General features: G+C 44.2%; 1 protein-coding gene across 1 annotated transcript; it reads left to right on the forward strand.

Annotated features, from left to right (window-relative positions):
* Positions 1-349: 349 nt before the first annotated feature.
* Positions 350-7,012, forward strand: C5H11orf58 (chromosome 5 C11orf58 homolog). Its single transcript, XM_054827510.1, has 5 exons — positions 350-524; positions 821-901; positions 2,305-2,365; positions 4,140-4,249; positions 5,451-7,012. Exons 1-5 carry the CDS (start codon positions 465-467, stop codon positions 5,658-5,660), a joined length of 522 nt encoding a protein of 173 aa, XP_054683485.1. The 5' UTR covers positions 350-464; the 3' UTR covers positions 5,661-7,012.
* The last annotated feature ends 7,763 nt before the right edge of the window (positions 7,013-14,775 follow it).

A 14,775-nucleotide genomic window follows, 5' to 3' on the forward strand; every position in this document is an offset into this window, starting at 1 on the left:
GCAGCCCCGGGGCCGCGAGCCCCTCACCCCCCACGCTACCCCAGCGGCAATTCACGCCTGCCCGGTAGCTGCGCCGCGCCTGACGCCACACCGAGGCGAAGCCTCGATCACCGGCTGCGACGCCGCCTCAGCCACGGACACGCAGCAACAAGCCCCGCCCACCTCCCCCGCTGCTGCGCGCGAGCGAGCGAGAACACCCAGCCGCCCGCCTCTCCCGCCCCTTCCGGAGGCGGAGCCCGGCACCGCCCCCGCCCCTGCCAATCAGCGGGCAGAGACGCCCCTCGCCGCCGCGGAGGCCTGTGGGACGGGTAGTCCTTGCCTGCCGCGCCGCGCCGCCACGGGCCGGGCGAGAACTACCGGTTCCGGCGCGCCTCGCGGCCGACCCGGGGCTGTGACCCGCCGCTGGCCGAGGGAGAGGCTTCGGCAGGAAGGCGGCAGAGGGGCCCGGTCACTCAGCCGCAGCGATGAGCTCGGCCAGGGAGTCTCAGGGCCACCACGGCCTCAAGCGAGCGGCCTCCCCCGATGTAAATGGGCGCGGGGTCTGAGGGTGGCCGCGCGGCGGGGGGGGGGGGGGGAGGAGGAGGCCGGGAGGGAGGCGGCGGTGAGGCCCCGGTACGCCCCCGGTACGCCGCCCGAGCCCCGCGGCGAAACGCAGAGAAGGCCGCGGCCTTCCCGGCCGCCCCGTTCCTCGCTCTGACGGCCGTCAGGGGGGCAACGGCCGGCGGAGGCGGCACGGGGGAGGCTGTGGCGGGCGGTGGGGGGCGGCGGGCCTGCCCCGGCGGAGGGGACGGGCCGGCGCAGTGAGCGTGTGCTCCCGCAGGGCTCCAGTAGCTGGGAAGCGGCGGACCTCGGCAACGAGGAGCGGAAGCAGAAGTTCCTGCGGCTGATGGGCGCTGGGAAGGTGAGGCCGCCCCCCTCCCTCCACCCCCGGCGGGCACACGGGGACCCGAGCGAGAGGAATCTCCTCTCCCCCCCCCCCCCCCCCCCCGCCCCGGGGAGCGGCTGCGTGGGGTTTTCTATTTACGATGCAACGAAACGGTCCCCCAGGGGGTTTGCCGCAGGCCGCGGTGCTCCCTGAGGAACAAGACAATTTCGCTTTGGGACTGTCCTTTAAGGAAGATTTGGGTTTCACATACACAGCTGTTATGTCAGCGGCAGTGTAACGCAAAGCATCGGTCTGAAATTGTCAAGTCTCTGCTCTGCAACTTCCTCCCCACCCCACAGCTTTATACTTTCAGACCAGCTAATAAAATTATTTGTGGACACTTCAGAGAGAGGCCTTGTTACAAAGTAACAAACCTGTGCACCAGGTCTACAACAGTCCCTCTCATTAGAACAAAAAAAATTTAAAAAATTAGCTGACAGACTAAAACAGCAAAATACTACACCTAATTAAATAATCCAGGAAATATTTTTAAAGAGAAAAATGCTCTAAAGCAATATTTCTACTGTGCTTTTTTGCAAAAAATGCTGCAAAACTTGTAAAATATAATCGTGCTTTTTCTATGTACAAACTGTTTTAGTATTGCAATTCTACTTAACTTCAAGAAAAAGAATTTCACTTGTACTAGCTTATTTTGCTTAAATACAGTATTTTTGTAAGATAAAATATTTTACTGTAGTAGAGAGGTGAAATTTTGTATTTCCTAGTGGATAGGAATACAACAGCCTATTAAAACATCCCACTACCACTAATCTTATTGTCTACTTGGATGTTTAATGCTGCTTTCTATGTAATGCCAGTTCTTGCCTATAGGGATACATATGTTAATGAGCAACTACTGAGCCAAGAAATTAATGAGCACTGTGAAGGCCTTACCTGATACTGTGGCCAGTTTAGAAGTGGGATCATCATAAGATGCACAGACTGAACTATTGTATAGTGCCAGAGAAAGAGACCCAAAGAGTAAATTGTCAGAACCTAAATTCACGCTTGTCCAGCATTGTAGTTTATTGTATAGTGTAGTTTTCTTACCAGATGATCACCATTCCTCCTTGTTTAGCTGACATACTAGCATGGTTTGTCTTCATCTTTGGAGTGGCAAAAACTGGAATGAAATAGAACCAGCTTTGGGGTGTGGGAAGAGCAAAGAGTAGTTGTTGGGGTATCTTTTTCAGAAAATTCAATGAAACAAAGATGAAACAAGTTTGTCAATAGGCAGTACTTGTTAGCTAGTGAAATTTACAGTTTTACAGTTGGTTGTCAAGGTTTGACAGCAAACCTTTTCCATTTGAGATTTCCAGAATGTTGGCAGAGCTGTCAGTGCACCCTAAAGCTCCAAAACAAACTGCCTTTTCTTTTAGAAAGAACATACTGGCCGCCTTGTTATCGGAGACCACAGATCAACCTCTCACTTCAGGACAGGTCAGTTTATCCAACAGCTGATACAAAGTTGGAAATCGAAAACTTATTTAGGAACATCCCAGTATTTTGAGCTTCCTAGATGTTGCAGGGAGGGATTTCAGATTTCGTGGCTGAAATTGGAGACAGGTCAGGCTGTGGAGTTGTAGAAGTTGCTAATTTCTCTAGTTAGATTATTGACAAACAGTTTCTCTGACTGCATGTACTTGCCTTCAGAAGTCCAAGTTCAGCAAAGTACTTGACGGTCAGTTACACTTGTGTACAAATGCCCTGGAAATCAGGGCATATAGGTTCTCAGTCTTATTTTGCTATCAAAATAAGAAAGTAAAGTTTTAGTGCTATTGGTACCTAGCAGTATTATACTTCTTCCTTGCTGCCAGGTATGGATATCCAAACCTCTAAATCATTGTGCATGGAAAGGAACAGAGTTGATTTCTCCCCCCCCCCCCAATTACCTGTTGAAAGATCTCTGCCTTAAAGCAATGGGGCAGAAGCTGAAAAGATCTGCAAGGTCACGTTGGCAATTGGTAGTAATTTGATGTCATGTAACGTATGACCACGGTAACTTCTTATCAGGCTTGCTCAGGTAGTAAGTCAAAGTACATTGAAACCGAGCTGGGCTTGACTGTCTGAGAGAAGCTTTGACAAAGCTGTCTAGAACAGCAACTGTCAGAGTTCCAGGAAACTTCTTTCCCCGATAGGCTCCAGTAGTAATTTTTCAGTTGATGAAAAATTATCTATGGACCAAAACACCAAAAGAAGCCTGAGTATTGGTTCCAGGTTCTGCTGGTATCTTGCAGAGTGACTGAGAATCACTTCCTTAAATCTGAATTTCCTAGAAAGGAGAGGATGCTTCCCCAAAGGAGTCATTAAGAATCAGTAACACTTTGTTACTAGCAAAATGTTAGGATGCTGTTTTTTCACAAAAAAAATCAGAAGAGCTATTTTCTTAACACTTCAATTCATTGTGCAACATACAGTTATTGTCCTTTTATAATAACTTACAGCTCTAACTTCCAGATAAGGAAACTTTTTTTTGCAATTTGCAATACAAGCTTTTAATTCTACAGAGATGCAAATTAAAAACTAGAGTGTTGTAGGCCTGTCAGGGCAGAATTAGAGATTCCTACCTTTTACAAGAACAGAGGAGTCTTAAGTATTTTAGACCATATTTTCTCTCAGTAAAACTGATTATTTACTTAGTCAAACAAGTAAGTAAAGGGCATGTAGAAGTAGCTCATGACAATTAGCTTTTCTGCTAATTCCTCAAGATGGAAAAATGTAGAGCTGTAGTAACTGCTCCTGATCATTCATCAGGATGCATGTAATAGTTTCAGATACAGCTCTACAAACAAGAGCGGTAGTATTGTCCTGACTTCTGCTGCTATATATTAATCCTGGTTTAATCATAGGAATCACGTTATGAAGGTCAGAAACTTTCTCCTTGCTGTGACATGTTGCAGTATTGGCAGGAAGCACAGAGAAGTTGTACTCGTTACGTTTCCCGTGTTTAGCAGAACATGCACCGCGTATAGTACAACTCTCTGAATGCATCAGGTCTTAAGAACTTACCAACCCATCTTTGTATCAAAGCAATTTTGCTTGCACACTTGATAAGATTGCTTTGTATGCAGTAATACTCAATCTGGTAGTTTAAGATGGCTAAATTTAAATTTTTTCGCATATATATTGATAAACTTTGAAAATGTGACTTCATGTAATTTGATGTCTTTGTTAATTTGAATGAACCATAACCAAAGTACACTGGACAATGCAGGGGAAGAAGACAAGAAAATGAACGAAGAATTGGAGTCTCAGTACCAACAAAGCATGGACAGCACGATGTCTGGACGAAACCGGCGCCATTGCGGACTTGGTTTCAGTGAGGTAGTAAGTTGTTTATTTCTATAATGATTTGGCTTTCACTTCGCTAAGCCAAGGCGATACACAGTTTAAAAATCCAATTACTACAACTAGTGGCAAGCTTCGGCAGTTTGGGTTAAAGAACAGACTTACTGCAGGTGCTTGACGTCTGTTTGTGTACACTGTCGGGGCTGTTTAGATGCCTGGAAGTGATTGATGCTTCTCATTGTTCTGAAAAGTGATATGACATACTTAATGCTCCATAGCAGTCAAGACTGATTAGGACAGAAAGTAACAATTACATTAAATCAGGATGTTGCCAAGGAATACATAAGAAGGCAAGATAATCGTCTGCATTGCTGCTGAGAGCTAATTAATCATAACTTCTTGTTGCAGTGAGGCACATACCTCTCTGTGGTCCTGAAAAGTAAGTGGCTGTAGAGGGCTCAGAAAAGGGAAATTTGCTGCACGGGGTCCTCCAGTGAGCTGGCACCTGACTCGTCTTGTACTCGCAAGGAATTCCATAGGGATGAGCAGGGAGAGAAGCATGACAAAACCCCAGAGAATTAGGTTATTAGGAACATGTCTTCATCTGCCAATTGAAAGGTGCAATAATTAGTTTTGTGCTACCTTTAGCACCAATTACTAACCAGAGCAAGTAAAACCACTTGTGCGGAGCTGGGAATTCTTAATATTACAGCCATGGAGGCTTTGCTCTTTAGGACCATGAGCAAAGTGCTATTTTGGGGTGGTGGTTAGTGGTATCTTTGGATTACTTAAGCATTCCTCACGCTGCACTGCGCTAAACTTATTTTCAAAGATCAGTCATGAATGTGCATTCTTGGTGTTCTAGCTGTTAGTTTCATTATGTTTCACTCCATGGCAAATACTCAGGTGTCTTTATGTGCGCTGTACACCAAAGTAAGAAATTACTAAACCGATGTGATCTGAAAGTTTTCAAACTCATTTAATGGTGTCTTTAGGATTTCTGCTGTAACTAAATAAGAACCACGTACGTCACGGTTGGTACGGTTAACCACTTCAGTGGAGTGGCTTCCTGTCTAATAATTTGTATATTAAAGACCTGTATTTAGCAACATTGCCCAGTTTAGTACTAAAATGAAAGGAGCTGTTAAGCGAAACATTCTCACTTAGAAATTGTAAAAGCTGCAATGGAGTTACCAGGAAATAATGGTTTAATCTGTCTCATAATCTGAACTTGTAGTTTCAGGAAAGTGAAGACCAAGACGACGTTGCTGGACACTCCTCTGAAGAGAGTTCAGAGGACTCTGAAAGTGGCTCTGAGTCAGAGCAAGAGGAGTCTGCAGAGGAGCTACAAGCTGCTGAAAAACATGATGAAGCTGAGGTTCCAGAAAACAAAAAAGAGGCAAAAAGCAACTATAAAATGATGTTTGTTAAAGCCAGTGGTTCATAACTGCAGATGTAACAGCTTTGTATTTAAAGTACAGTAAGCCTTATTGTTACCGTGCAAAGTGGAGGACTGCTACAGCACAAATCTTTGTATTATGATTTTAAAAAGACCCCGTTAGATGACAAAAAGTAGTATTTGCTTTCCGTTGCCATGGATAACATTTTTATGGGCACAGTGGTATTACTGGTTTTTGTAAAGTGTATAAAATTCTGGATGGAAAAATAAATTCTTTTTGTTCTTGCCCAATCTCTAGAATGTTATCTAAACTATCCCTCCCCTTGTTCCATGCCAGATAAGGAAACTTCATGTTAGTTGGTTTCTTTAGTTAGTACCCCAGTCTTGAATTTTTAACTATTAAGATTACATGTGAATTACTGGATGTTGCATTAGTTGTGAAATACCAATAGCAGCACTATTCTGTGATGTACTAGAGCTTTAAACAATGATTTTTGTCTATAGATGCTAGTGTTGACAGGGCTAAGAGGAGAAATCACTCATTTTTGTGACAGTATTAATCACTGTAGCCAGCTGAAGTCCTACAGCAGTTGCACAGGAGAAGATGGTTTAGAAACATGTAACACAGCAGAAGGCTCCACTTCCTTCTTTGGCTTTATGAGGGAGATAAGCTGTAGTTCTTTGTACCTTTCAGCAGAAAAGAGTGATTTTTTGAATTACTGGCTCCTGGTTATAGCACTGAGCTGTTATTAAAAATAACTCCTCCCGAAGAAACCAGTTTACTTTGAAAGAGAAAATATACTTTGATAATGAAAAGGATATACAAATCATTTAGCTTTTTTAAATATAGAATACAGAGTTAAGTATGCAAGCCCTTCTTCCTTTTCTCCCCATACATGCATCACTTGGAGGTCTAAGTCAATTATCACAAAAAGGTTGTACCTCTCAAGTAAAGTCAATACGCTTAAAGTGTCAGGAGTTCCAGTAACTCCTTCCAGCAAGAATTCAGCACATCCATGCCTCTGCAAATTTATTGTATTCAAGTAATTACCAAAATATCAGAACTTTTTAGACTTTGTTTCCTCTTACTACGTCAGACAGATCAACTGCCTCTCCTTGCTGGGAGAACAGAACCTCTGACCTGTATCTCTAGTACAGCCTCATTCTGCCACAACGGTGTTTCAAGAAACACTCCAGATGCTTGTGGAGAATCTTCCCTTTCTGCGTACAATTTATGACAGGCAGATGTTTGCAAGCCAGTTGGCTTAGGTGAAAGCAGCAGTATGTACTATCATTGTATAGGGTTATTGAATGTAAACATTGCAGCAGCAGTTATTGGGGGAGGACTTGGAATAAGTTACCTTATGGAAAAAATAAAAGTAATATGATTGTAAATAAAAGCTGAGTGTAGATTTTGATTAATCTGGTTTACTGTATTTGCATTTAACACAAAATTTTTCAAAAAGTCATTCAGTTTCAAGAACAACATTATAGCAGCCACTAACGGTCAGTGATTTGCACTGGATTTGTAGGGATTTTTATGTTTTCCCAATACCACAAGCTTCTAATACATAGACAAAAATTAAAGTTCCTTGCACATTGTGAAGAAAGAAAACCTCACCATGACTTAGGAAAGCTGTTCTATCTCTTGGGAGAGACAGAGGTTTTCCTGAAAAATAAACTGGTTAACTTTGCTCATACACTAATACCAGGGGTTTTTTCCTATTTAGACACTCAAGCTTCACTTAAGCCAGCACATCACTGTTAAATTCTTTTAGCCTGCTTATTGCCTTCAGTGCAATTACAAAATTAAGATGCAGGCTGCAAAATGCTGCATAGACACCAACCGCTCTGCTTTCCTGTCCTGGTGCCGAAGCTAGTGCTGCTCTCACAACCTTCCCTTCCGTGGCTGCTCACCATCCCTGCAGCTGTCTGGACGTGCTCGTCAGTGTTGTGGCTCCACAGACTCGCTGTCAGAAGGGGACAGAATCCGTTGCCAAGACCCACCCTGCCAGGCAGAGCGCCCTGCTGCTGTCCCGGTAGCCTCGAAGGGCGCACGTGGTAAAAGCTCACCTGAGGGCTTTTCTCTGCAGTGCAACCAGCCTGGAAAGACCCAGGAGAAGCAGATCCAGCTGGCAGGCTCTGCGTGGGTCGCTGCCAACGGAACAGGCTGCCACAGCGAGCACCATCAGGGGCCTCGACCGCTCAGCTCTGCCCCGAATTGATTACAGCCTCCTGCCTTGTAAAACAGATTTGGCCATCAGTTCCAAATATAAATAAAATAGACCACACAAAGGTAAAAAAATAAACTAAAAATATGCTGTTCTAGTAACAGCTCTGACCTGAAAAAAAAACCAAACACAAAAACAAAAACCCCAAACCCAAAAACCAAGCCCACATTCCCCAAAAGCATGACACGTAATATTGCGAACATCTGATAAGGTTTGGTGCAACTTACTCATGATGCTGCCCTAAGATTCATCTGCTCAAAATAGGAAGAGTACTACACAATCCTGTCTCTTTTCTGTGTAACATTTGTAAACATTAAGAACTTGCAGATTCATCTATGAAGCGGCCTGAGAAGCTCCTCCATTTGTACTGAGTAAGGCTGATTTAGTTCAGGGTAGACTGTGCAGTAAATGGTTTAATTCAGGAGTCTGTTTTAGCCACATTTGATATAAAAGCATCAGCAGCAGTGGCATGGATAGTAGAATGGTTTCAGCGCTCACACTTACTGGAGACAGAGAGCACATGAAAAATAAAGGTTGGTCTCTTGACTCTAGGCAGAGCTTTGCTTTTTCAGATTGGCATGGAAGGAGCTCCCAGAGATGATAGCAGACACTGAATCATAAAGAAGGCAACTGCATTTATCTTTTCAAACAAGATTTGGGCACTGAAATTCCTCAATTCAAAGACCAGCTTATTTCCATCTCAACAGAAAGGCCTGTACAGTCTGCCCGTACTCCTACGTGTCTCAGGAAACAGCTGCTGAAAGTTAGATCTGTCACGGAACAACCATCGTGTCTGGTAACACTTTTCGTCCGTTTCTAAACCCCACTGAATATTTACCTACGTGAAGGTCAATGCAGGTGCATGATCAGCATTTGGCTTTGGGAGACTGAAGACATTTGAACAGGTGGAAAGCCCCAGTGTGCCTGTTCCCCTTCCATTTACCCTGGAATAGGGAACCCCTCAAGATGAGTTCCATCACAGCCCCACTGCCCACAAGGTCCTGCAGTCCAAAAAGACTATCTAGGCCAGGTAAAAAGGGATCGGTCTCTTGCTCAACATTGTACAGGAATTCTTTGAGGCCAAGAAAACCGGATCTATAAGTTACCCTGTAGCTTTATGCAACTGCTTTACAGTTTACTCTCCCTTTCTTCCTGAAGAAGAGGCTGACAACTTGATTCCTGAAAGCACAATTTATAGGCCAGCTTCAAAGCTACAGGTCCTTCTAAGGCTCTGGTTGGGGAATTCACATCAAAGAAGATGTGCACATGTTGTTCTGATGCCAGAGAGGACGGTTGGTAGAAATCTCTGTGGATTTGCTACAGTCCCCAGAACAGGGATTAAATTATGCACTGAAGCTGCCTCTGTAAACTGCAGGAGACAAAGAGAATAAGCGGCAGTGCAATATCTCATAATCAAAGCCTGGCACAGTTATTTGCATCAGTCTCTTGGAAGCCATCAGGGGATTCGGAGAAGGGACATGTGTCAAGGTACCCTCACCAAAGGGACAAAGCAGAAGTTGGTTTTGTTTGCTTTTAAGACTGCCACTTCAACCGCACTTTTCCTCAGAAAAATATCTGAGTAGTACACAGGTGTGCAGCCTCACGATGGGTAGATAAAAGTTTCCTTAGTTTTTACACAGCATTAGGGAAACAAAATGCTTAGTGGTTTAATCTCATTTGATTTGATTTTGATGTGCAGGTGCAGAATGAGAGCACACTGACAGTTTGTGCTATTATCTATCCAAATCCAGTGCCATTTATGGTGTCCATAGCTCAGGAAGATCTGAAAAGTAACATATGTTAGAAGAGGGGTTTTGTATCATCACTCAAGCAATGTGGGGGCTCAGCTAAAAACAAGTTCCTTGCTTTGAACTTTTCCACAACTGCCCACCTTGACCTGCAGGGAAATTCTCTCAAACCATTGCCATAAGCCAATGTTCCTAACACAAAGTGTATCAAGCTACGTTAAAGACTGCAGAAGGTTTGACAATCTGTACTGGCTCCTTTTCACCCTCATATTTATTGCTAAAGCTTTAAAACAAATGCAGGTGAAGCGTTTGATCCTTAACTGATTGAGGCCAAGTCTTCTCCTTTCCATTACAGCCACTAAATTCTACTAATTGTCACCCGTTTGTAAGGATGCAGTAACAGAACATCTCTTTCCAAATTTTTTTTCTTTTTTTTGTCAAAAAGAGTTCTTAACATAAGAAATCGATACTGGACATAAAAAAAAAAAAAAAAAGGATAACAAATTTGCTCAGCAGACAACTGATGGATCCACTACCCAGATCCTGAATATAATCCGTGTATAAAATCATTTGCCAAGTCACTTTTAAGCTGGATTCAGTGAAGACAACTGAAGAGTCCTCAGGCATACAGAAGGCTTTGAGGGAGCCAGGGGACACAGGTACACTCCCGAGATGCTGCTCCCTTCCCTCTCAGCCTCTCATCCAGGTTAGGACATGGAAAAAGAGCAGAGCAGCCAGTTCTAGTACTCGTCTTGGCAGCGGTCCCTCAGATTCTGTGGCTTAGCACCAAATGAAAGGAGAATGGGATCAACAAGTGTGCGTGTGTACGTGTTCACACCCCCCCGCCGCACGCATGCGGACGCACTACAACCCTGCCGGGCAGAAGCCAAAATCCTGTTCCGTACTAGGAGAAGAAGATGCTCAAAGGCACAAAACGGAAGCAGCAGAGCAGAGACGCAGCAGAACTCTTTAGGCTGAACTAAGCGGTAAGCAGTCAGAAAAGCCAACAATACAGACAATACAAGCGACAAACAGAATTAGCAGTGATTTCTCTGATGTCAACTTTTTCCCCCCGAGTGGTTCAACTCACTGTAACCAAACGTCACCAGCTACTTCCTTTCATTAGAGTTACATCTTGCATAAGCCATCAGCCAGGGTTTCAAAAGCCTCCCAAACACCTCCTGTGTGTCAAGAGATGAACCCAAAGATGACATTAAAGCTTTTCTCAATCCTGGCTCTAGAGACAAAATCAAGCCAGCCCCGACCCCCGTCAATGCAAGAGAACAGAGACTACAGCAGGCCCCGCAACACTCCGTCTTGCGACAGCACGTCACAACCCCTGCGAGAGAGGCGCTCGCTCAGGACCGGCTCTGCAAGCAGCGAGGACCAACCTTTTCCACCCCTGGCTCTGGGGCGAGCTGCTTCTATGGGGAAAAGGAGAGTTTCACTCATAGCAGCCATTCTTAACTGCAATTTGGCATGAAAGAACAGAGCACAGCAGCTGCCAGTAGAAAAGACAATTGTCCTGTTACCAACACGCTATTTTAAAGTCATCAGCGATTCTCTCCTTCATCCATTGCCACCATCAACACTCCCTCGTTTATCCTGTTCACAAGGGATTTTTTTGTCCTAGGACACTGGACTTACCTTCTCATTCGCCAGCTATTCCTTCTTCTCACCTCCCCCTCTACAATTTAGGCTGAGTCCCATTTCTTAAGGCATTTTGCTTCTGAGTCCATGTATTCCAGTTCCTTCAATCTTTTTGCTACCGCTCACTTCAAACCGCTCTCACCTTCAGCCTTTCTTAGTCTTGTTTGCAGATGCATCTCTGCCATTATTTCCTACAAACTCACTACTTACCTTTCAGTTCTTAATCTCTTCCTTCCTTTAGTGCTTTCTTACGCTCCTGCTAAAAGGCTTCTTCTAGTGGGCAACAAGAAAACTTCATTGTGCTTCAAGTGTACATCTTGTAACACTATTTCATCAACAACTGCTCCAAAAATGCTAATTCTGTTAGCGTTTTCTTTGGAAGCTGTGCTGGTTTTGGCTGGGATAGAGTTCATTTTCTTCATAGCAGCTGGTATGGGGCTGTTATTTGGATTTGTGCTGGAAACAGTGTTGATAACACAGGGATGTTTTCGTTCCTGCTGAGCAGTGCTGACACAGAGCCGAGGCCTTTGCTGCTCCTCACACCACCCCACCAGCGAGTGGGCTGGGGGTGCACAAGGAGCTGGGAGGGGACACAGCCGGGACAGCTGACCACAGGGATATTCCATACCATATGACGTCATGCTCAGCATATGAAGCTGCAGGAAGAAGGAAGGGGGGGGATGTTCGGTGTGATGGCATTTGTTTTCCCAGGTCACAGTTACGCGTGATGGAGCCCTGCTTTTCTGGAAATGGCTGAACACCTGCCTGCCCATGGGAAGTGGTGAAGGTGTTCCTTGTTTTGCTTTGCTTGCGCGCAAGGCTCTTGCTTTATCTATTAAACTGTCTTTATCTCAACCCATGGGTTTTCTCACTTTTACCCTTCCGCTTCTCTCCCCCATCCCCTCGAGGGGGGCAGTGAGCAAGCAGCTGTGTGGGACTCGGTTGCCGGCTGGGGTAAAACCACGACAGAGGCCGTTTTACGCTCTCCGTAAGGCAACCAGGAGCACTGACGAGTAAATAACAAGTAAACAGTGCACAAATGTGCACATACGCAATACCTTCTGGTTTTATTTACTTTTATAATTAGCACTCAAAGTTATTCTGCCATCTCCCAGTAATTTCATGGTAGGCTTTATAATTTTACCTTCCTCTTCGGTTTACCTGTAGTTTAACATTCAAAGTATGGTTGTTGCACAGAATACCTCAACAGACTTGTATTAGAAATGCTCTTTAAAATTACAAAGCTTTGAACTAAAGAAATATCTCGGGAAGTTTTCATGGAAAGTTCATCTCTGTTGGTTCAATTCAGCTACAGTTAGATGCACCTTTTCAAATAATGGGGGGAAAAAAAACCTGTAAAGAGGTCAGGCTCAATCAATACAGATGTTCAAACAGAATTTCAGGCACTGTGATGTGTGTATTTTTTGTGCTCTTTCTTTGTAGTCTGCACTCTGAAGAAAGGTTGCTTTTGCTGGTAGAGCACTAAGTCTTAGCCTTTTGAATACAGCTAAATAACCACCGGGAATGTTTACTAGGTGTGGAAAGTATAGCGGGTTTTCATGTTCTTCTCATGCATGGCTTTGTTCTTTTTATAACTACGCAATACATAGACACACGTGCGGCACAACCAACACTTTAAAACACCCAAAGACAGACATAAATCAGAGGGGTAACATCAGATCACATCTTCTGTATCTTCCAAGTTTTGACACTAAGTAAATCTGGTCTTTCCTCCGTAAAACACCCAAAAGTTGATTGCTAAGACACGTGGGAAATGTGTGGGTTTACAGAGGGGAACAGACGCCGGTATAAAATACGTACGCATATATTTGAAGATCTGGAAATCAGATGGGTAAATGGCGCAGGTGGAAAAACAATGGTGTAAACAATACCAGAACACGTCGGGAGTGCTCTGCTTTCTCCCCCTCCCTCCAAAGGCTACGGGGCACCTGACACCACCTCACTTGACCTTTCATAATTTTGTTGAAATAGCCAGTTTAGCGGTCTCTTTCAGCAGCTTTGAGTTCCACACATAAGCAACTGTCCAGAATAGAATCCCTTAACACAGTTGCTTCCTGAAAAACCTTTCTATCTAGGGTTTTTTTCCAACTGTTCCAAAACAGTCCGGATGGCTCAAACTGCTGCTACTTCTCCAGTCCTTCAAAATAAATAGCTTTATATAGATGCACAAAGTGTTCCCCAAACAAAATAACAAACTCAAAATAACAGTAATGAAAAAAAAAAGGGGGGTGGGGGCTGTTACGCAAGTTCAAAGAGGTGAAACCAGTGCTACTTACGGCTCTCAGGCTGCAGTTTTAGAAATTCAGCTGTGTAATAAAACGTTAATAACTTTAGTTGAAGAAACAGAAAACCGATGCGTAAGGGAAGGCAGTCTGCATAGTTTTTGCTTGCTGTAACATTACAAAACACTAATTAGAAAACAGCCCCTTTGCAAGAAGAACTAATACTGCTTTCTAATGAGTTTCTGTTTCTTTAATTATAATTAATCCCAAACACTTAAGCAAGCTGCTTAATAGGCGGGGGGGGGGGGGGGGGAAGCCACTTTCTGACCAAAATGATATTGATATCCTTGTTTTTCTAGTCTCAGTATTAGAGATTAGTAGGTAACACCTACAAAACAGCATTTTGATTAAAAGAAACAGAACTGAAAAAGGAAGTCGACCCAAACCAAACACTACATGCATATGAAAATTAGCCCTAATTATTTAAAAACTACACCCATCCCTGCAAAAAAGATGGTCACCGGAGAACAGCATTTCACATATTCAGCAACATGTTTTGGAAGAAAAATTATCTGGATAATTTTTTCACAAATAGGGGATTAACTATGGACACAGACCAAAATCTTTAGATAGACTAGTTTTGTTAAAACCGTTAATGGTATAACAATTTAGGGCAAAATCCTTCTCTCTCATGCAAGCTTGAATGAGCAGATTTTGTGTGTGTGATGAAAGGAAAGAAAATTAACATCTCCCACAACCTGCTGAGCCAAAGTGCCTGCACCCCTTTCCCCGGAATGCGGAGCCGATGGCGCTGCAGCCCAGGATCCCATGCGTTGTGCTCTTCACCCGCCAATTAAGGCCACATTCTCTTCCCTCCTGCATCACAAAGCTTCTGGAGAAAGAATGCAGTTTCACTGAACCACGAAACGTGTGGTCAAAGGCTCCTTTGTGTGCCTGAGAAACAGGACGAGCATGTCATAAGCAGCTCAGCTCTGAATTTCTGCTGCACGCATCTGAAGGTCAAGTGCTCACATTCCCAAATATTCGCTCTCAAGTTCACAGAGTCAACGCTAAGCCACGGAAATACTTCTAACTGCTGCCTTACATTTTGTTCTAGAGATTAAGTTTCAGAAGAATTAAACATTTCCACTGGTCTCCACCAAACTGACGTCACTGGAGGGCACAGCTGTAGTGTAAATCACTGCTGGTTACCCGCTACTGAAATCTGCTCATGCCAGTTGCCCACCAGCCCTCTCTCTGGGCAACACTCGATTCACACACGGCACGGACG

Source organism: Grus americana, chromosome 5, assembly GCF_028858705.1.
Source record: "Grus americana isolate bGruAme1 chromosome 5, bGruAme1.mat, whole genome shotgun sequence".
Taxonomy (NCBI): Eukaryota; Metazoa; Chordata; class Aves; order Gruiformes; family Gruidae; genus Grus; species Grus americana.

What these genes read in the sequence shown, in the direction of transcription:
- C5H11orf58 (XM_054827510.1), top strand. Translation starts at nt 465, where the DNA reads ATGAGCTCGGCCAGGGAGTCTCAGGGCCACCACGGCCTCAAGCGAGCG. An exon ending in AACCTCTCACTTCAGGACAG is followed by an intron (nt 2,366 to 4,139) that starts GTCAGTTTATCC and finishes TGGACAATGCAG; the next exon opens with GGGAAGAAGACAAGAAAATG. An exon ending in GCGGACTTGGTTTCAGTGAG is followed by an intron (nt 4,250 to 5,450) that starts GTAGTAAGTTGT and finishes CTGAACTTGTAG; the next exon opens with TTTCAGGAAAGTGAAGACCA.